The 23,681-nt window shown below is 40.4% G+C and overlaps 2 protein-coding genes across 2 annotated transcripts; both read left to right on the top strand.

Annotated features, from left to right (window-relative positions):
- Positions 1–2,905: 2,905 nt before the first annotated feature.
- prph (peripherin) lies at positions 2,906–7,832 on the top strand (the record flags this gene model as incomplete). The annotated part of the gene is made up of 6 exons (XM_079217918.1): positions 2,906–3,450; positions 5,351–5,411; positions 5,980–6,075; positions 7,126–7,290; positions 7,379–7,504; positions 7,608–7,832. 6 exons carry the CDS (start codon positions 2,906–2,908, stop codon positions 7,830–7,832), a joined length of 1,218 nt encoding a protein of 405 aa, XP_079074044.1.
- A 5,933-nt stretch (positions 7,833–13,765) lies between these two features.
- Positions 13,766–22,975, top strand: timeless (timeless circadian clock). Its single transcript, XM_079217914.1, has 30 exons — positions 13,766–13,841; positions 14,314–14,425; positions 14,549–14,702; positions 14,811–14,925; positions 15,028–15,090; positions 15,289–15,390; positions 15,485–15,640; positions 15,725–15,858; positions 16,081–16,168; positions 16,503–16,679; positions 16,908–17,125; positions 17,208–17,311; positions 17,536–17,705; positions 17,795–17,920; positions 18,007–18,158; positions 18,248–18,345; positions 18,434–18,554; positions 18,661–18,862; positions 18,964–19,103; positions 19,291–19,370; positions 19,473–19,596; positions 19,701–19,783; positions 19,937–20,091; positions 20,315–20,522; positions 20,717–20,785; positions 20,951–21,069; positions 21,242–21,482; positions 21,988–22,039; positions 22,149–22,219; positions 22,443–22,975. The coding sequence occupies exons 2-30, from the start codon at positions 14,344–14,346 to the stop codon at positions 22,571–22,573; spliced, it is 3,735 nt and encodes a 1,244-aa protein (XP_079074040.1). The 5' UTR covers positions 13,766–13,841; positions 14,314–14,343; the 3' UTR covers positions 22,574–22,975.
- Positions 22,976–23,681: the final 706 nt, after the last annotated feature.

The following is a 23,681-nucleotide window of genomic DNA, read 5'->3' as shown; positions in this document are numbered from 1 at the left end:
TCAACTGATGTTAAAAGGGATGCAATTTCCTTTGTCTGTCCTCTCCATTGCAGAACGCAGCACAGTCAAGGATGCCTTGATGAGTCTCGCTACAGCCCACAATCAGCATGTACCAGTTCTGACACAACATTGCATTGCATTTTTTATTTCAAGTTTGTAGTATTTCATCTCATAAAACAAATGTCTTACTCAAAAAAGAATCTAGCAAGAATCTAATGTGAAACATTATCACATTAATCACTTGACTGTTTGGGGGGGTTCTTTCTCTATAAACATCAATAGTTTTTAGATGGAAATTCTTTACAAATACAGAACTAAATAGTTTTTGTATTATCGATTTATAAGAAAGCTGCAATATGCAACTTGCACTCCAAGATGTCACGGTCCATAACTGTTTATAATCATAACGAATAGACAAGTGCATCCATAACCATACCGTAACCATAGTTTTTTTGCACCATCTATCTGTAACCTTAATCATAGTTGACATGCGCAAGACCGCTAGAAAGCAAATTTGACTTTCGACGTTGAAATAAAAAAAATGAAAACCAACAACAAACATGGTCATTTAAAGTAATCAAGAGTGTTTTGCAAATGTGTTTAATATGGATGTTCTTGCCTGGCAATTGGGTTTAGATACTATCGCTAGGATTTTCCAAAGTTTGATTAATTTTCTTATCAAAGGCCACACCCAACATAGGGTCCCCTCTAAAATTAGATCGTAGCACAATATTTCATTCCCTTATATCCGTATAGCTAAATGCCTATTTAGGTTGGAGACAGTGCACACACACACACACACACACACACACACACACACACACACACACACACACACACACCTACACACACACACACACGCACACACACACACACACACTGTGAGTTCAATATGTGTAACAGATATATTCTAGCCTGTCACTGTCGAAGATGCATGATTGGATTTACGGCCCCTTCGGGAATTCTCACAGAACCAGAAGGATCAATCGCCAATGGTAACATCTGGCTGATGGTTAGAATTACTGATATGTATGTGTGTTTGCATGTGCGCGCGTGTGCCTGAAATACACATCCTGGAGCAGGATCAAGGGAAAGAATAGAAAGTGAGATCTGCTCCGAGCAGAGAGGGTGAGACAGAGGGGGAGGGAGAGAGAGGAGCGAGAGGAGAGAGTTACTGACCATAGAGCTGGTTGATTAGATTACAGAGCTAAGACTAGCATGGGCCATTTATTACACAAAGAGCCAGACCTCTGCAGTAACTGCCATGCAGACCCAGTGGGAGGAAAGTCAAGTGTGTAAGTGTGTGTTTGTGAATGACAGACTGAAGAAGAGATACTTCCAGATTCTTCATCTGAAAGAGCAAAAACAAACTTAAATTGAATCAGAAAAAGTGGTGAGTGCAGGTCAAAATGAAGGCTGCTAGTGTGTACATGTGTTTGAAAGAGAAACAAATATGACAACATATATTATATTTGCTTGTGTAGATACAAGAGAGCCTAACTGGACAGGATTAAGGTACCAAGCATCACAGGGAGAGGACACAAAGAGAAGAAAGTACCACACCCAGTCGCCACAGAGCATGCTCAGAATTACGTCAACTTTATATGAGAGTGGTAGCCTGTCAGCGGTCCTCAATTCTCAATTAAAAAGGCTATGAACCTCTCTCTCTCTCTCACGCACATGCACGCACGCACACACACACACACACACACACACACACACACACACACACACACACACACACACACACATTAACGTAATATTTTTAGCCAACATTTGAAGCTATCGTATATACCGAAAAATGTACAATCAACAATGATCTTGTTGCATGCTTGCCGAGTCATTCTGACTTAGGTCTTAACGTCCACCTGAGTGGTTCATTTTGTAATATCATAGCTTTACAGAAAAGCATCTAGTCATTGCACTCTGTTGTTCTTCAGCCTTGTAATAGGACTCACATCTCTACAGAGAAAGAAACTATCTAATACACTTCTGCAATGGTTTTATAGCACTTTTTTGTATAGCACATTTTTGATAAAGATACGTAATAATGTCAAGAGAAAAATAGATCTACAAGTAAAGGTGCTATAAAGTTGTATGTTTGATATTGAGCCCAAAGAATATCATGATCAAATGTTGACTAAGCTTAAATTATTGCTTTCAATTGTCCTGTTTCCGACTCTACCTGCAAACAATTGTTCACCCGAAATACGGACAACGTTATTTGACAACTCTTATTCTACCAACAGGGATTACTGGATGTAGTGGATTTCAAAGGATAGAATAACTGCAGAGTCATAGCTCTGCCCCAGACGACCAGAATATCAATAAAGTGTTCCATTACTGTAAAAGGAGAGAGAGACAGAGAGGAGAAAGGACGGGAGACAGATGGAGGGGAGGAAGAATTAAATCAATGTATCCACAAGATTCAATTTAGGCTACAATTTCACAGTTTCTTAGTGGGAAGCAGGTAACAGACTCCTTGACACACACATGTGAAAATAGCTGAAATTATATATGTAGGAATAGTGTGGAGAAACAAAAATCAACGAGGGTCAACGAGGGCATGAATTAGAGAGGCGAGTAGAGGCGGCCTTGAGGAGACATCTTTAGATATTAAAGCAGTAATGTGGAAGCAAGTCTGGCCTCCTGCCAAGTACTCTGGTAAAAAGGGTGGAGCTGTCGAGACAGAGAGAAAGACAGAGAGAGGCTGGGTCTATCTCTGAAGGGTAGGGAGTGGCCACAGCTTGTATGCTGATGTGGGTGGGGTGAGGAGAAATGAGAGAGGGATGATGTGCATAAAACCCCCCAGCACTGCTCAGTCTGATGTCCTGTAGCTTCACGAGCATCTTATAGCCTCCAGCTCTCCTTCTTTGCTCTGCGACAGAACAGAACAAGACCAACCATGAGCCACTCTTCAATGCAGACCTCAACTTCCTACAGGCGCACCTTTGGGAGCCCACACCCCATCTCCATGTCCTCTTACTCCCCTGTGTCCTCCCGTACGCCAGTTTCTGGAGGGCGCTATATGCGTCCACCTGTGGCTGCAACCCGCTCCACCAACTACCACCAACAGCGTTCTTCTCGCTCTGCCGCCCAGACTCCTCGCCTCTCCTATGACAAGGTGGACTTCACCCTGTCTGAAGCCATCAACCAGGAGTTCCTCACCACCCGCAGCAACGAGAAGGCCGAGCTGCAGGAGCTCAACGACCGCTTTGCCAGCTTCATCGAGAAGGTGCGTTACCTGGAGACGCAGAATGGTGCACTGCAGCAGGAGCTCAACCAGTTCAAAGGCCAGCAGCAGCACGGTCAGCCCAACCGCGCCACTGATCTCTTCCAGGAGGAGGTGAGGGATCTGCGCCGCCAACTGGACTCCACCGAAAAGGAGAGGGACCAGTTCCAACTGGAGAGGGACAACCTGGCTGAAGACCAGGTCCTGCTCAGGCAAAGGTACAACATGATGAGAAGAAAAGTCTAGATAGATAGATAGATAGATAGATAGATAGATAGATAGATAGATAGATAGATAGATAGATAGATAGATAGATAGATAGATAGATAGATAGATGGTTTGTGCATGTGTGATAATGCAAGATGTTTTGCGTAAAAGACAGGGTCTCAATCTCAAGAAAAAAATTAACGATGAAAGAATGTATGACGACAGATCAAGTTGCATGCTGTTCTAACAAACCATATTGTCCCAAAAAAGTAAAAGGTCAAACTCCTTCCTTCCAATGTCTCCTTGTTTTGGGTTGTCAGTTATATACATTGAGCCCTGTGTATGGGCTACTGTGTCACCATCATATATTTATTGCCGCTGTTACAATTCACTGCACTTGGTCCACTTTAAGCACAGTAAAGGAGGAGAGTCCCTGGGCGCTTGTAACTTGAGTCCTCCAGTGATGAGATTGTAGGGCGTGGCACATGTCCAGACCGGACGCGACAGAGCGGGAGCATGATAGAGGACACTGCAATGCATCTTGCTCATACGTTTGTTTCTATGTTTCAGTATATATGTCTCCAGAATGTCTTGTGCACTGGCAAGATTCAACACAAAATCAAGGAGAAGAGCCTCAGTACATAATGTGGGATAGCTCCACAAACTCTCATGTACTGTGCATGATGCCAAATTAGATAAGGAAGTGGTTGGTAACTCCCCTTCGATAATGCAAATGTATGGACTTTAGGAAACACACAACTCACTTAGATGAGGAGAGACTGAGGGGAGGATGGATGGACCAGACACAGGGTGGGGCCGACTGAAGAGTGGAGGAGAGAGACAGAGAGAGAGACAGGAAATGGGACTAGAGGAAGAGAGGATATCATGCGTGGTGAGAATAGCGTCAGGGAAAATCAATGTGACTCAATGTCTCCATTAGGTATGTTTTCAGTGTCCCTCTGTGCTGATGGGAGAGTGCCAGAGACCCCATTAGGACAAAAGCACTCCTGTAACACCACATGAATTAAAGATGAGGGAGCAGGGCCCACTATGTGATGCTTTCCCCACTAATCTACTTAATGTCCAGTCCGGACAAGACTTCAATTCAATTCAATTTATTTTGTAAAGCACAAAATTACAAATTTGTCTGGGAGAGCTTTACAATCTGTATACATACGGCATCCTCTGTCCTGGGACCTCAAACAGGAAAAACTGTTTGAGGTCCCAAAACTCCCCCCAAAAAAACTTCAACGGGGAGACTTGACAAGGCAAGACAGGTGAAGCCCATCAGAATAAGCAAATATATGTATTGGACATTGGGATTTAATTTGTGATGACTCATCACACAGTGCCTCAAGGGTTGGAACTAAATTTGCAACCCTGAAAATATATGAAATATATAGTTTTCATTTCATTTAGTTTATTTTTGCAGAAGAATCAAATTACTTTTTGGTTTAATAAGACAGTCCACAAATGTCTCACTTTAGTAAAGCATATCCCACATTATGCAGATTTGTATATACTGTACCCTGCAGTTTTTGTGACATCATTGTAGCCGATATCAAAACGACCATTTAAAATCTTTCAGAAAGATGGTATGTGTGTGTACATAACCTTGTTGAGTGTGTGCAGATGACCTTATTGAACTGTAGAGAAACCACATTAGCTGAAAGGAGCAGCTGCTGATCCCACTGGGAGCACTCCCAACCCCTTTTTACAGGACAGGGAATTAACAAATTGATTCAGAAAGCTTTTTGCCAGCTGAGGCCCCGGTGCAACCTTTGACAGGAGCGTTCTTGGTCAAATTTGACACATTCTCCCTCTCCCGTTTTTTTACAAGAGAGAATATTGGTGCCTGAAAGGACTCTGTACATTGTTTGAAACATTTTGTCTCTCTCTTTTGTCCTCAAGGTTGGATGAAGAAGCCCAGAAGAGGGCAGATGCTGAGAATAACCTGGTTGCTTTCCGCAAGGTAAACATTCAGCTCACTGGACCATGATTACATTGTGTGTTAGTGTCCTGCAACTCAGATAACCAGTCAAAATGGACAGCTCTGCTCTGTCTCCAGCAGATACTTTTACAATATCATTGATCTCGACTGCAGCACAGGGAAGAGACTTTCTTTGCTCCACACTTTTTTATTCAAATAGTGTTCCCCTAAAGCTGCATTCAGATGAAACACAAATCAAACGTACTCTCACTGTTGTCGATTGGAGTCACTCTTTTTGTTTATGGTTTAATTGATTTTTATTAATTAGTTAAATATAGTTTTTATAATTTTCTTTCCATTTTTAAGCATTTTCACATACAAATAAAATCATATTTCTAAATAGTTCTATGCACTAAAGCAAATATGTGATTTTTAATTCATCTAAATAGATGGACCTCACTCATTATATAAAAAACTTGCATTTTTCAATACACATTGAGATTTGGTATTGTATTATTTTTGTATGTTTATGATGATGAGATGTTTCAGTTCAATGGATGACATTGCAGTTATGAAAACATCAACTATGTTTGTTTCATATACAAATTAGGATGTGGATGATGCCACATTGTCTCGTTTGGAGCTGGAGAGGAAGATTGAGTCTCTGATGGATGAGATTGAATTCCTTAAGAAGCTCCATGATGAAGTAAGTTTTCCCACTATGTTTGTATAAATGAAGAAGTTATTTCTTATAGGAGTCACGTATCCCAATGTTATCTAGAGACCTATAATCATAGCACTCATCTTTTGCATGAGCATATGGTATATCCCAAGCACCGGAGATGCTGCAGGGAGTAATTTATTTTTGAATTCTCTGCATCTAATATGACACTAACTCATGTCTTCAGTTAGTGTCACTTTTTACAATATGATTATATTCCCTTTTTTTTAAAACTTTTACGTATATGCTACTTTTTTTAAAAGTGAGTGTGTGGATACTGCTGGCACTTTTGATAACTAAGCAACGTGTTTTATTTAAAGCATAAAGACCAAAAAGGTTTTCAAGTCTGATACATTTTAAGATTGTTGGATTTTAATCTGCAGTTGAAGTCTTGTTGAATCAGAAGTAAAGATCTATTCCGATAGCTTGTTTGTGAAAAAAGGGAGCAATATTTGCAAGGCAAGCAGTCGCTGATATTCAGCAAGAGAAAAATAAATAATGAGTTGAGTGTCATCCGCATAAAAGTTGTATTAAATGTGATGTTTAGTGATAACAACAGCAGAAAAGAGTTGCAGTCCCAAAACGAAAGCCTGGAGGATTCTAATGGTGAGCATACATGGAGCTAAACTGGATCATTACACTTAAATTAGGGCTGGGTGATATGGAGACAATCAAATATCACAATGTGTTTGATCAAATACCTCAATATCGATATTGCAACCATGGGTTGATTCAAATTTTTATAAATACCTATCAGTAATGTGGATAGAAAGGTGAATAATTGAACAACTAGAACAGTCTAGTAAGTTCAGAAAATAGCATCACTTGACTTTAATGCAGCTTTTAAAACCAGGAAAAGACACGTATGCAATACTTCGATATCCAAAATCTAAGACGATATGTTATATATCTCATATTGATATATTTTCGGTATATTGCCCAGCTCTAACCTACATTTTTTGTATTGTTGGTAAGCTCTTGATATAACAGTTTTGTGTTTCTGACAATATTTTACCTTTATCTTGGTACTATCAGGAAATCCAGGACGTACAGGTGAGTGTGCAGACCCAGCAGCTGAAGATGGAGGTGGAGAGCACCGCCAGGCCTGACCTGACGGGAGCTCTGAGGGACATCCGGGCCCAGTATGAAACCATTGCTTTAAAGAACATGCAGGAGACGGAAGGCTGGCACAAGTCCAAGGTGGGTAGACAGACACACTGACAGTCACACAGGAACATACATACAAGCAAATATTAACTATTGTGTGTTTCATCTTTTGTTCCTGCAGTTTAATGATTTGACTGAGTCTGCTAAGCGCAACACTGATGCTTTGAGGCAGGCCAAGCAGGAGGCCAATGAGTCCAGGAGGCAGATTCAGTCTCTCAACTGTGAAGTTGATGCAATGAAGAACACGGTGAGGCAACACACCACCCCTCAGTTGTCTATGTTAATCTATAATCTATCAATACACACATTGCAGCCTCTTATCACACCGTATATGCTACTGTGTTTATCAGAATGAAAGTCTACTGAGGCAGATGCGTGAAATGGAGGACCAGTTTACCAATGAGATCGGTAACTACCAGGACAACGTGGGCAGACTGGAGGATGAGATCCACCACCTGAAGGACGAGATGGCTCGCCACCTTCGGGAGTACCAGGACCTCCTCAATGTCAAAATGGCTCTGGACATTGAGATTGCTACTTACCGTAAACTACTGGAGGGGGAAGAGAGCAGGTGAAGAAATACTTAGGCTCAAGTTAAAATGTTTGCTTTTTTCACAATCGCTATAGATCTCTCTCTTTTCACGATTTCACGTTTATAATACTCAACTTTTATATTCCCTGGTTAGGATTACTGTTCCCATCCTCAATATTGGCATGAGCAATCAACAAGGTAAGCTACTTTTTTTTTCAAAATAAGGTATAACGGATTTAAGTCTCTGGAATCCCTTTTACCTTTCAATAAAGTGTGAATGTCTGCAGAAGGTTTTCCCATTACATTTTTTCTTTGAGCAATATCCTCAATACCACTCTGCAGTACTCTCCTAGATAATGTAACACGCCTGTGGGTTTATGTTAAACCCTTAACTTGTGTTAATTCAACTTGTCTGTTAGTTTGGTAAGAGGAATGGCTCTAAATAATAAAATATCCATGAGCCACAGCCATTGTTCGTATGGAGAAGAAGCAAGTCAGAGGCTTAAATCTCATTTGTCGTAAATTCAGAAAACGTTATCGTTTCTGCTGGAAACTAAACACAAATTGACCCGGAATCCAAATGTAAATTGATTTAAAATTCAGAAATTGAATTGTCAATTTTCTCAACAGCATTTTCAACCTCCAAGCTTTATCATATTTCTATTTCCAGAACCATGGAACCCGAAATAGCGTCTGTCATTTTGCTATTCTTTACAGCTTATCACTGATCAATAACAACTCCTGATAATTCCACCTTTGAAGTAAATCTTTTTTTTAAAGGCAAGAAAAACTTATATTTTGTGAATGAAAATGTGTCTAAATGTGAAAAATCATCAATCTGTCTTTTGACAGACTATGACCACACTCCAAGCAGCATGAGCAAGAGGACTGTGGTGATCAAGACTGTTGAGACTAGAGACGGAGAGGTACAATGATTTAACTTAATATATATTTATATATTTACTCATACCATATGAAAGTGAATCTAAAAAATCTTTTTTTTCTCCATCAGGTGGTGAATGAATCCAGGAGGGAGAAGGACAGGGAGTCAGTTCGCACCGACAAGGATGATGACGAGTAGAAAAACAATGGTTAGAAAATGTGAAGACCTGTGCCACGATAGAAAAAAATAAACGAAAAGGTGGAAAAAAAATAGGAAAAAACTCAAACTCTGATCTATATAGTCCTCATTCCCACTAGTTATGGATTAAATAATCTAGCAGAGAGTCTCCAATTGAATGAATGAATCCCTTTAGACAGTGTCACTTTGGTGCTATTTAAGCCACCCGACTTTTACTAAACACTTGTTTGTGTCATCTGTACGGCTAAGCAAAGCCACTTTATTAACATACCACTTGAGGCCTTCGTTTACAGTGCAATCCCGTGGAATCCTTAGACGACAACACGTTTGTAGCAGAGGTTGGAATAGAAAGTTTAAATGGAGGATTTTAGTAGTTTGTGTCGTAAATATGACTTAGTAACAAAACTTTAGACACTGCCCATTGGTCAATACATCTTAAAAGACAGACTGATAATAAATTGACCTAATTGCATTTGTTTTAGAAGCTTTGCTATCCTCTTATAGCGCAAACCAACAAATCACCAGAGACGTGGATTATTAATAAACATGCAACCCACTAGAAAATGTTGACAGAATATGAAAAGTCACTAACGGAAAATAACTTTGCTGAATGTGCTTTGCATTGCTGTGTGTATCTGGCACTATTGATGAATGAATATGGAATTGAAAATAAACGTAACTGCAACAAATTAGTTTTGTCTGTCCAAATAAGAGAGACTGAGTCTGACGGGGCCAGAACCGTCCTTCAGTCACATGCTGACATATACGCTGAGATATGGGACATTTGAGAAGCTGAAACTATTAACGCATGAGAAATCACATAAACCATGAGCCGTTATTAAAACGGTTGCCAAATACGGTTGTGATAATCACTGAGGTTTTGTTTTCCGCATCACATCTTATAAGTTCATTGTGTGTTTTGTGTGTAAAATTGCAGTTTGTAAATGCTTGTCAGATGGCGGAATAGAAAGTGCAATTTCACGTAGCACACGATATATGACGAGCAACCATTGAGCGGGAAAATATTTAGAAAGTATCACTCTCCTATCGATAACTGTACGAATGTTACCCATAAGGGAAACTCACGCACGTAAATATTTCATTGTAGAACTTCGGTTCAGTGTTCTTCTTGTTTTGGTAAATCCCGCCCGCTACTGCGTATGACACAAATTCTTCTTCTTTGAGGTCTATTGGCGGTTGGTCAATAACTGATTGTTGCATTACCGTCACCAACTGGTAGTGTGGTCAGGATGTCTATACTTTCATTATAAAAATTAAAAAGTCGAGGTTATATATATATATACACTGTAACAAGATTACTGTAGACTTTACAATAAGTAGCTGGCAGCAATTAGCAAGTAAGTAGCTACAGTATATTTTACAGTATGTTTACTGTAAAATGAATCACAGTACCTATGGAATACTGTAGTCATTTTTACAGTAATAATCCAGTACCGTCATTGTTATTACAGTAGTATATACTAATACTGTACTTGTCATCACAGTAACCATGTACAGTTTACAGCAAATCCTAGATTACTGTAACATGCATCACTGTATTCATTTTTCAACAAAAGTTATTTATTTTAATATTTCAACATTTTAAATAAAACATTTACATTTTGTTTTTAGTTTGTAAAAAACATTTTTTGTAAACAACAACATTTTTTATGGTATTCTTGAACATACAACATTTTAAATGTTCCTCTTTCTTCAAGTTACTATGACTATAAAGAAACCCTTACTTTGATGTTCCCAGTCAAATAAAGGTGTATTTAGGGGGAAAGTGAGAAGATAAGCATTGTTTAGTCTGGAAGGTGTGGTTCACTGGGCATGAAGCAGGAAAGAGATGGTTCCCATAATAAACACCTGCTTTTATGGTTTGAAGTTTGAAATGTGTACAACTGCGAACAAGTGTGTGTGTGTGTGTGTGTGTGTGTGTGTGTGTGTGTGTGTGTGTGTGTGTGTGTGTGTGCGTGTGTGTGAGAGGGGGGGGGATATGATCAGCAATTGTATATGTTCAAATGCTTAGTGTGGAGGATATCATAATGTTTTGAGGCAATCAGATGTAAAACACAATATTTATGATTGATTTAAGTTGTATATCGGTCGGATTAGACCCGAACACGACAGGAGGGTTAAGCTAGCAGCACTCAGAAAACACACGGCAGGAGGAGAGATCACTCTTACCTGCAACTCCAAGCAGCATGAGCAAGAGGACTGTGGTGATCAAGACTGTTGAGACTAGAGACGGAGAGGTACAATGATTTAACTTAATATATATTTATATATTTACTCATACCATATGAAAGTGAATCTAAACAAATCTTTTTTTTCTCCATCAGGTGGTGAATGAATCCAGGAGGGAGAAGGACAGGGAGTCAGTTCGCACCGACAAGGATGATGACGAGTAGAAAAACAATGGTTAGAAAATGTGAAGACCTGTGCCACGATAGAAAAAAAATAAACGAAAAGGTGGAAAAAAAATAGGAAAAAACTCAAACTCTGATCTATATAGTCCTCATTCCCACTAGTTATGGATTAAATAATCTAGCCTGGAGTTATGGATTAAATAATCTACCTGTCTTAAAAACTTGAGAGCCCTGTAACACTAACGTTAGCTTACTAGTGCAGGAAAGTGTCCCTGCTTCCCTCTTAAAGTCACGTAGCGTTACACGGTGACTTTACTTGAGAAGACTGTGCTGTCATTGTACTGTACATTAATTAATTAATGTACAGTTGCAAATTGCTGACAAAAAGGAAATATGGAGGAATAATAATGAGCTTCGTTACCTTGCTGTTGCTGAAGTTGAAGTGGACTCTGGTCAGAAATGTTGTAGCTCTTGCTCCAAAATGTTGAGAGAAGCCTCTCCTTCCTCTCCGTGGTCGAGAGAATAAGTGTTCATCGGCACACAACTTTATAGTCTACTGTCATCTTTTGTGTAACACAACGGAGGAAATACAATGTCGCTTTCCCCCTCTCTCTGAGTGACAGCTAAACCCAACGTCTGTGTTGAAAATAATGTTAAAACGAATTATGGTGTGTTCCCGCTCAAAATTACTGTATTGTGATTCACAGCAACAGTTATTACTGTATTGTGAGTCACAGCAACATTTATTTACAGTAAGATTCACCCGGGAATGAATTTTGACCATCTACAGTAAGAATATGGCCAGTATACAGTAATATTACTGTGAAAACTACAGAAACTTGTTACAGTGTATATATATATATATATATTTATATATATATATATATATATATATATATATATATATACGCATATATATACGTATATATATACATATATATGTATATATATATTTACGCATATATATATATGTATATATATATATATATATATATATATATATATATATATATATATATATATATATATATATACATACCGAATAAATATAACTATTAGAAACAGTGTATTACTATTGCACGGGTTGAAGTGTTTTTGTGGTCTCAACTGGTTGTGCAGCCTGACAGCAGCGGGAAGGAAGAACTTGCAGTACCTCTCCTTCACACACCCTCGGATGAATCAGCCGGTGGCTGAAGGAGCTGTGCAGAGCTGCCAGAGTGTCCTGTATGGGGTGGGAGTCGTGGTTTATCAGTGATGATAGCTTAGCCATCATCCTCCTGTCTCCACCACCTCCACCGTATCCAGAGGACACCCCAACACGCTGCTGGCCTTCTTTACCAGCTTGTTTAGTCTCTTCTTGTCAGCTGCCGTGATGCTGCTGCACCTGAAGACCACTCCATAAAAGATGGCTGATGCCACCACAAAGTCAAAGAAGGTATTCAGGAGTGCTCCATGCACTCCAAAAGACCTCAGTCTCCTCAGCAGAAATAGTCTGCCCTGTCCGTTTTTATGTAGTGCATGAGCGTGGTCAGTCCAGTCCAGTGTATTGTTTAAGTGAACACCCATACTAAGATTTCACAATCTCAATGTCCATTCCCTGGATGTTCACTGGTTCCGGAGGAGAGCGTTTACCGCTGCAGAAGTCAACCACCAGCTCTTTGGTTTTACCAGAGTTGATGTCCAGGTGGTTCCATTGGCACCATCTTATAAAGTCCTGCTTCAGTTCTCTGTATTCCCTGTCGTCATGAGATGAGGCCAACGATTGCAGTCATCAGAGAACTTTTGCAGGTGTCAGTTAGCAGAGTTATGTTTGAAATCCGAGATGTACATGGAGAAGAGGAATGGAGCCAGAGTTAACATTTCCAAGAAAATACAGGCATTTCGCTATGTATGTAATGACTTAGTTTTATGTCCGTGTACTTTGTACCTTTGTAACATGTGAAGTTCTCAATAAAGGTCTTGAGCCCCAGTTTGAGAACCACTGACATAACCCAATATGAATGTACAACAACAGTCTGTTTCGCCTTGTAAGTTCCTCTTTTCTAAGCAGTGTTAAAAACACTGCAAATCTGTCAAGCCCCAAGAATGAAAACCTTCACCACCATTAGCATTTTTTAATGTCAGTGTGAATGGCGGAGCTTGGTGACATTAAACAAAGAACGTTTGTAAACAACGGCGAGTTTTAGTCGAAGGAACTCTGAGCGTATTCACTTGGCCCTACGTACAACCTCCCAGGCGACACTTTTGCTCGCCTTGCAAGAATATTCCACTAAATTCTCAAACTCTAGCGCACACAAACGTCAACCATGGCTCGTGCCTCAACTTAACACTGCCAATTCATTGCTTTGGGTTAGTTTGGATACATATACTGTACAAAGTCAGATAACTAAACCTTCAGAGGGATTGCCTGAAATGTCAAACTCAGGGCACAGCGTACAAACGGACAGCTTTGGACATCCGCTTCCGGAGTTATCGCTCTTGGCGCGAGACTTGTCCGATTCTCAGACAGAAACTACCAACTAATGGAAAAGCTCTTAACTTTATACAACAACGTCGGCTGAACACGGAACCTGTCGAGTATCAGCGTTAAAACGATCTGGTAAACCAATCACGTTGTTTTTCTTCATCTGAAGGCGGTAAACTAAAGCTAACGCTAACGGATAAGCGGCCCCTGCTGCACAACATCAGCAATACGTGGAGACGAGCCGTCCTTAGTAGATGAAGCTAGCGAGGTCCCGCGGCTGATACAAGACCATGACTAGTCTAGTGTGACGTATACGGGCACAGTGAACATGCTGACGCCACAACAAATTAACTACAAGTTATCTAGGTTAACTTTAATAACGTGAAACTAAAAGATATCCCGTCTCCAAGAGACAGATCAGCCAAGATGCTTTTTGAACTGCTTCTGCATGTACTGTATAAAACATACTGTGTAAATATCGTGTATTATTATGTGCATGCTCATTACCAGATATTGATTTGATCGATCAGGTCATAAAATAGTAACAATCTATACGTGTTTTGAGTTGGTCTTTGTGTGGCTGACTAGACTGAACCTTCACCTCTAGGCTGTCTGATGGTGAAGGGTCTTATTCAAGATGAATTGCGAGCTTTTGGCAACGTGCAGTGCTCTCGGCTATCTAGAGAAAGACAGCTATCAAAAGGAAGCTGATTGCTTGGGTGAGTCTTTTTTTAAGTGTATGTTCTACATCATCAGAGGATATGTTAATGATATGTTGATATTATTGACTAAGAACAGTTAAACTGCTGTCCACCACTAACTATTATTTCTCTGTGTTGCAGAGAGTGTAAAAGACTTGATCAGGTTTTTACGACATGAAGATGACACCCGGGATGTCCGGCAGCAGCTGGGTGCAGGCCAAATTGTACAGAATGACCTTCTACCTATTATCATTCAGCATGGACAAGACAAGGCCCTATTTGATGCCTGCATCAGGTATAAACACTCACACTATACTGGCACCAAGTATTGTTTTATTAAACATAATATTGGCATTCTATTAGCTGACTGTTGCTCATGTGACTCTACTCTGTTTTTCCTCAGGCTCATGGTCAACCTTACTCAGCCTGCCATGCTTTGCTTTGGTAAAGTCCCTGATGACCCAGTGTTTAGACATCACTTTTTGCAAGTTACATCTCATTTACAAGCGTATAAAGAGGTACATTGACCATAGTGTAACAGTAAGAACAACTGTAATCCAAGTTTACAATTTACTGGATTGTAAAATGTCATGTTTGTGTCCTCTGCTTTTTATTTTCAGGCGTTTGCCGGTGAAGCGGTGTTTGGCATTTTAAGTGAGACATTATACACGCTTCTACAACTGGTGAGTGTTTCAATGGTAAAAACCAAAACGATCAACAATATATATATATATATATATATATATATATATATATATATATATATATATATATATATATTTGATTTCATCTCCACTGTTTCCTACTATATAGCAGTTAAATGGTTTTCCTTATTCACGTGTTTTTTCCTGTCTTTGCCAACTCACTTGCTTCTCTTTCAGGACTGGGAGCAGAGACAGGAAGAGGATAATCTGCTCATAGAGAGAATCCTGCTGCTGGTCAGAAATGTGCTTCATGTACCTGCAGACCCCAGGGAAGAGAAGGTCTGACATACATACTGATATATACCGATGAATACAGTATATTGGACGTAACCCTTTATCTCACCTCCTTCTTTAATTCCTCCCTCTCCGGTAGAAAGTGGATGATGATGCCAGCATCCATGACAGGCTGCTGTGGGCCATTCACATGAGCGGTTTCGATGACCTGATCAAGTTCCTTGCGTCGGCCCAGAGTGAGCAGCAATGGAGTTTGCATGTGTTGGAAATAATCTCCCTCATGTTCAGAGACCAGGTTAGACAGAAGAAAAACTCTTGAAGGCACACGTATAGGTTTCCAACTGTTCTGTGTTTTTAAACTCTTCGTCTTCCCTGACAGACGCCGGAAGCTTTGGTGAGCGCCGGTCATGCTCGTTCAGCCGAAGAGAAGCACAGAGACTCTCAGGAGCTGGAGGCACTAAGGCAGAAGGAGCAGGCAGCAAAACGCACCCGCACATTACAAAGAGGAACCAGGTACAATCAGGCCCACATAAAGTCACCGCATTCACCACAAGAGCCAAAATGGGTTTTATTTTCTATCTTGTTCGGAAAAAGCTCATAGAGACCCCGCATGTTATTTACAGAAAGCTCTTGTTTACTTCTCAATATTTATATGGCTTGTTTGAAGCTTAACAATTAAATGTATGTTCTATCTGATTGTCCGTGTGTGTGTTTGTGTAAATGCTTTTCTTTCAGACACTCTCGCTTTGGAGGGTCCTATGTTGTTGAAGGCCTCAAGTCGATTGGAGACAGAGACGTGATTTATCACAGAAATGTTCATAATGTAAGTATTGAACTCCTGGAGCTCATCTCTGTTACTATGAAGGTATATTTGTGTCTTTATTACACAAACAAAAAAAAAGGGAGTTTTTTTAGAGCAAATGTTTTTTTTTGATTTGCAGCAAAATATTCTAGTTTCATAAGCAAAACTAACAAATAATGTATTCTCAGTTTATATATTTTTACTTACAAACGAGTAATTTGCTCTCAAAACATTTTTTTTGTTTGCGTAATAAAGACACTGATATACCAGGCAATATTGGTGCAGTGAGGCGTGCAGAAATAATTTTAATATGAATATCACTGTTTTGTTTTTTTTTCTTCTTCTTTTGTTGTAGTTCAAAAGCTACACCCACGACACGGGCAAAGCCGTGAGACGTGTTCCCAAGAGGAATCGTCAGGCCCGGGAATGTAAGGACAAACGGCGCTCGGCTTTAAATGTTCGACTCTTCTTGCGAGAGTTTTGTGTCGACTTCTTGGAGAACTGCTACAATCGCCTCATGTACCTGGTCAAGGTCAGCTGCTTGAATGATTGATTGACTGATTTGTAGCACCATTAAAAGGCCTGAAAGTGTTACATTTTCTATACCTTTTTTAAAATCCTTTTAAGATCTCTGATACGTGTAATAAGTGACTCATAAGTAAATTCTTAATAGTTTCTTAAATTGTGTACATTTGTTGATCAATTTTGTACGTTTTAAGCACAATACTCCCAACACTTTGTATTTCTTTGTCTCCTTTAGGAGAGTCTAATTCGAGAGCAAACTCAGCAACACGATGAGACGTACTACCTCTGGGCTCTCAGCTTTTTCATGGCTTTCAACCGTGGCAACGGTTTTCGTGCTGATTTAGTTTCTGAGACCATGGCCATCCGTGCTTTCCATTACATTGAGCGTAACATCACCAACTACTATGAGATGTTGCTAACGGACCGCAAAGAGGCCACGTCCTGGTCACGCAGGTAAGACCATTAGGAAGCATGGAAACAGGAAAATGTAAAATCTGTGTGTTGTTGCCAGTTTGACATCCCTTGTTCTTTTTAGGATGCACTTGGCTCTGAAGGCGTACCAGGAGCTGCTGTTAACTGTAAACGAGATGGACAGCTCACAGGATGAAAGCATCCGTCAGAGTTCTAGTGTCATTAAAAGTAAGACGCTAACAGATCTTATCAACATTGATAACTTTTTTCAGTTCTGAGATTTTAATTGACGGAACAAGAGTTTGCACATGGTCTTCTCACTGCATAAAGCTTCAAGTATATGGATATGGTACTCCGTTTAAAATCTTGTTCTACGTCTGCAATTATAAAAAAAAAGGGTTTTCATGTAATTGTAGTCCTAGTTGCCTCATCTGTTTACCTTCACTTTCTAGGCAACATATTTTACCTGATGGAATACCGGGACATTTTCCTGACCCTGCTGAGGAAGTATGATGAAACCAGCCAGCCTCAGTCCTACCTCATAGACTTGGTGGAGTCAACTCATCTCTTCTTGCGCATGCTGGAGCGCTTCTGCAAAGGTCGCAAAAGCTTGATGTTTCAGGTAAGTTCTTGTGCTACATGTTTAATGTGTGTAAATCCTTGTGTAGTATCTGCTCATCATGTTGATACCTCGCTCCCTAAACTTTGCAGAAAAAGAAGGTGAGGCGGAGAAGGTCTCACGGTAAAAAAAAGCCCCCGGCTGCAGAAACTAGTCCGGAGGCCTTGGCAGAGACCTGGAAGATTGTGGAGGAAGAGCTGAAGGCTTCAGGGTTTCAGGTCCGTGTGAACACACTAGTCTGACATCAGGGGATTGAAAGGCTAAAAGTCTTTTCCAACACTGAATACAACCTTTCTGTCTTCAGTTGTCAGAATCATTAACTGAAAGCACTGTGCCATTTGATGCCACATCTGAAACTCCACTTGAGGAGCAAAGGACTGAGGCCATGGTGCGGGTGCAGGACGCTCTGCTGGTCCGACTGGCACCAGAAGCGCTGGGGTTGCTGCGTGCCGCCAGGTCAGGGACCCTCGACATGCCTTCGACCCGTCAGACTAATCACACTTGTTGAGTTATTTAAGTATTCACCCTTTTCTTGTGATTCTCAGAGAGGTGTGGCCAGAGGGAGATGTGTTTGGTTCTGCGGATGTGGAACCTGAGGAGGAACTGGAACTCCTTAAGCAGATCCTGCATGCCAACCTGCCAAGTATGTTTTTTTTATTTTTATTTCTAATTACAAGATCCTTTGTATCACAGCATCTATGCAGCATTCACACCGTTCCTTGTGATTTTAGGGTCATCTCCTCCTGAGCCTGCAGCAGAGGAGGAGTATGATGCAGCAGAGTTAGAAGAGGAAGAGTTGGAGTCTGTCCAGGTTTCCGAAAAAGAGTTCAACTTTCTGGACTTCATCAAGAGGTGAGGAAACCGGTTATATCAACAATAACCTGCTGACACTGCATGCTAAATAGTACTCTTGTGACCTTCCTCATGGCACATGTTGCCCTCCTCTTATCCCTCACAGGTTTTCCAACCCCAGTATCGTGCGTCCATACCTCCTCTTATTAAAATCCTACTCAAGAAACACACCTCACACGAACCACTGCATCGCTCGAATGCTGCACCGCTTGGCTGTCGACCTGAAAATGGAAGCCCAGATTTTCCAGCTGTCAGTCTTCAACCTCTTCAACAAGATCCTGAGTGACCCCGCTGCAGCTGCTTATACGGTACAGTAATGACAGAAGAATAATGTTCTTCTGTGTTGTCAAGCAAGCTATTTGCAAGTGTCTATAACACCAGGAGCTTACTTTCATTCTTTCCTTCACAGGAACTGGTGACCTTTGCCAAGTTTGTGCTCAAGCGTTTCTTTTCTCTGGCGGCACAAAACAACAAGGCATATGTTGAACTGCTGTTCTGGAAAAATGTGGGCGCCGTACGTGAGATGACTGAAGGCTACAGTAAAGACGGGTAGGTGTTTTTTTTGCTTGTCTACCATTGTGTGTCGTGTTAAGATGAATATTGTTTCACTGTTACAGGCGAAAGATGCACGTGTGTACGATTTTTAAGACATTTATTAAAACACATATATAATTTATGCAAAGATTTTGGCTGCTGCTATTTGAAATATTGCATCTCGTTGTCCTAAATATGTCAGAGAGGGAACGAAACCAACGTGGAGTGAAGAGGAGGAACAGGAGTTGCTCAAACTTTACGAGGAGCATCGGGATTCTGAAGGTCTGCTTTCTTTTGATTGTTGAATTATAAGTTACAAGACACATTTTCACACTATGTACTGAGGTCTATATTTTGTCATTGACTGTCCATTTTTGTGTTTAGTGCCAGATATAGTGGAGGCTCTGCTGCCATTCCTCAGCAACAGCACCCGCACTCGGCGCCAGGTAGTAATGCAGCTGGTACATATGGGTCTGGTGGAAAATGCTAAAGCGCTGAAGAAACAGAAGTATGTACTCCAGGCAGAATGAGTAATATACTGATGTTAATGTCGTGAGGAATATATTGCAGAGTTGGTTCTATACATTGAACTTGAGTTTTTTCTTCCAAAAGGAAAGGTACCCAGATTGTTATTTGGACTGAGGATCAGGAAGAGGAGCTGCAGATGCTCTACGAGGAATACAAAGACTCTGATGGTACCGGACACCATATTATCATTTTGTAGTGCATGAGAGGAAAATAAAGTAGCCTTTCAGTGTACCTCTTTCCTCAGCTGCAGTCCTTGTACATCAGCAGTCTCAGGAATGCTAATACATGCTTTTTGTGGTGATAACACTGTATTTTCACAGATGTGCTGGGTAATCTCCTGAAGAAGCTCACAGCCAAGCGGTCCCGTGCACGTGTGGTGGACAAGCTGCTCAGTATGGGCTTAGTGTCTGAGAGACGAGAACTTTACAAGAAGAGGAGTCGCAGCGCTCATGGGAAGAGCTCTGGAAAAAGAATGGTAAAGTTATTCAAGATAACTTTGTTTTTTGATCCATAAAGCAGTTATTATCTTATCTTTTACAATCACACTGTGGAACAGATTAATAAATTGAAAATTAATTCCATTGCTCATGTAATACAAATACGGGTGTGTGTATATATGTGTATATAGAGATTATAGAAACAATAACATCTATGATAAGAAATAGTTGTTTCGATAAAGGTCAATCTTTCTCTTTCAGACTGAAGAAGAATTCAATGACGGCTTACAAGATGATCCTAGTGACAGAGATGATGAAGATAAGGAAGATGATGAATCTGAAGAGAGTGATGAAGAGGAAGAGCAACAAAGGGAAACACAAAATGGGAAAAGGAGGAGCCAGAGCCTGCCCTCTACAGTGGAGAGGAGACCTGATGTAAGCGCCATGGTGTCTGCTTTACTGCAGGAAGGTAAGACAAAACCCCACGATGATAGAAATATACATGTAATCCATAATTATCATAATATCAACTAAGTAATATCAGACTCATTTTGATAGATGCAATCATAGATAAACAGTTTGTACAAAGGCATATATATTTTAGTCTCCATTATGCACTCTTAGGAGTAGTTTCATGTTGTTGTTTTTATTGTTTTATAACAGACATGTCTGGACCTTTGTTGTGGCTACAAAAAAGTCTATACACAACAGCCGAGCACCGAAAACCAGACGGTATGTGCAACTGTCCAAAAGAAAAAGTCACCAAACATTTGTAATGTTATTTATTTATTCTATTTCAAGTAAGTTTGGCTCTCAGTGAAGTTGCAGTATGTGTGAAAATCATATGTAATTAGTGCTCTTTTGTCTGTTGATGAAATTGTTGCGATCCTTTCAAAGGATTGGCCCAGGATGTGCCACTTGTTCCTCTATTTGAGGAAAATGAAGATGCCATGGAGAACAAGAGCTTCAAGAAGCTGTTGCGCAAACTGGGAATTCGACCACCTAAAAATAATCAGGTGTGGTTTTCCACCATTTCAGTTCATTCTAATGATAGTCCTTTGATCTGCTGTTTGTTCTTTCATTTAAGACTGTGTTGGAGTTTCTCTGTTTGATAGCAAAATCATTATAAAAAGCTGATTATTTACATTTACATTAATCTTAGGTTTTTTTTTACTTTTCTGTTACCAGGAGTCTTTTTGGAGGATCCCAGCACAGATCAGTGTATCCCAGCTCCAGAGTGCAGCTGCAGCTCTTAGTCCAAGAGTGGAAGACTCAAACGGAGGCGGGGAGCAAGACAGCTCCAGGAGTCCACCTGGAGAATCCCAAGAGGAGGAAGAGGAGGAGGAGGTCTCAGGTGAACAGCGAGCTCAGGCTCTGAGAGCTCTGCTGCTCACACGCAAGAGGAAACACACCACCTCTGGGCATACAGGTATGCATGGGAGCTTCAGATTCTGCAACATCTCTCAGATGACAGCAGTTAATTACAGCTCTGTCACGCAAGTGTTAAATGACATGCCGACTAGAATATCCGGCTCCGGCTAAACTAACAACCAAAAACGTTACATGATTTTAAATGTAAAAATCTATGTCTGTACTTAAATTTTCCAAGAATGTAACATAAATCCACTGCAAAGTCACAGTCAAGTGTTTTTTTTTTAGCCTGGAACTGGAGAAGCAGCAATGTAATTGTGACTGTAAAAAAGTTTTGACCCTTGTTTTGTATCAACATGTCAGATGTACGAAACGTATGACATCAGCAACACATCAAGGTTAAAAAAGGACAGTGAGAATTACACCTAATAATGAAATTGCTTTGGTATAGTAGTTTCAAAGATAGTTCCAACCTTATAAGCGATATGTGAAGCCATTGCATGAGATGAGTCATGCATTGAGATTACTTTGTTCTTATTATTTAACTTTTCTGTTGGTTTTAGCTGCTGCGTCAGATTTCAGTCCCACTGAGGAGACGGACAATACACCCGAGAGGTGAGGCCTCACTCTGTGTTTTGTTAATCAGTTAAGCCCCACAGCTGAGAAATGTCTCTTTCTAATTCTAAACACTACTTAATACTTAATCTATTCCTCTTTACATCAGGTCCCGGGAGAAGGCCGCAACTAAAAGAAGCAGGGTGTTGGACGACGACGACGATAATGATGAGGAGAATGGTATTTTACTGTTGGATATCACATTAGGGTTTTTGTTTAAAGATCATTAAGTGGGCACTCACAATACTTGTAAAACTAAAGGTTGTATGTTATCTTTATTTCAGGCTAAGCCTAACATCTGTCCTACGGCAGTCCAGGGCCAGTAATGGTCCTCCGATAATATTTGTGTTTAATCACGACTGAGCTGCAGCATTTTGGCTCACACACGTTACTGTCTTCACAGGGGATGACTCCGCCATGGCGATGGATATGGAAACCACCGGTGACGCAGATTCAGACGGGGAGGATATCTCTGCGCCTGTTAAGCGTAGACGGAAGGTGGTCTTAATTGATGAGGAGGACGATGAGGATTAGTGACTTTCTGTAATGGACTGTAAAAACTGCACACAGGGGAGTCATAAAAGTCCCGTACTTTGCTCAGAGGTGGATACAGCCCTCTATAGGTCTGCAGTCCAGAGAGCGGAAACTATTAATGGAGAACTAAACGACCCAGAAAAAACAGGTCCTTCGACCGGCCCCTGTGGATACATGGATCATATTAAGCAATTTCATGTTGTCATCCCTTTGATGCCTTTTTTGTAGTTATGTTATGGTATATAAGTTCTGTCAAACTTGTTCATTGTTCCTTTTCTCTTTGCATTCTCAGCGTGTACATTGTTGTTTTTGAGCTAAGGGTTAATTGTCTCATTGTTTTAGTAATTTGGGAATTTCAGAGTAAAATGTGTGCATACTTGTATAATAAAAAAAGCACTGATGTCAAAATATTGTCTCACTGGCAGCTTTTGTTGTCATATTGCTGCACTGCATCATATCAAACAGTAGAGGGCACTTAAAGGTTAAACTATTGCATTTGGGAATTACTTGAAGTATTATTTGAATATCTGCATGTAGAATATCTCATTGGAACTCTTGAATATCTTGTGTACTCCTTTTTAAATTTAGTTTTTTAACAAAACTAGTATTAGTATTTTAGTTACTAATTAGTGAGTGTAAACGGGCTCACTGTAAACGAAGACTGATTAGAATCTCAATCGCTCCATGTTTGTTTTATACTTCTGCAGAGATGACATGGGCAGATATATTTTGATTAAGCTTTCTTTCACAAGGATTCTGTATCTGTATATGTGTGCAGTTGCTGCCTGTAGTCGTCCACGTGTTGCAGCTGTGTCGGGAGGTGGTCTTTTGTCCCCACATCTGGACCATGTTAGTAACTTCCTGTCACAGCATCTGCTCTGCCCCCATCCCACAGAGCCACAAGCAGACCTGACAAGCCACAGATACTGCTGTGAGTTAAGCATGTGAGCTCAATGGTGGGTGCAGTTCATGAAACTAAGAGGTTAAAGGTGCATCTCTTCATCTCCACAGAGAACTGTCCCAATATGCCTCCGAGTGTTAACCTAAACCAGGCTTGGACAGTCTGTATATTGAGTTTACAGGGATGACTCATTGTTTTGTAACCAGA

Source organism: Taurulus bubalis (genome assembly GCF_910589615.1).
Source record: "Taurulus bubalis genome assembly, chromosome: 5".
In the NCBI taxonomy this organism is placed as follows: domain Eukaryota; kingdom Metazoa; phylum Chordata; class Actinopteri; order Perciformes; family Cottidae; genus Taurulus; species Taurulus bubalis.
The sequence above is the reverse complement of the archived record's forward strand: the minus strand, read 5'-3'. Positions and strand labels throughout refer to the sequence as shown.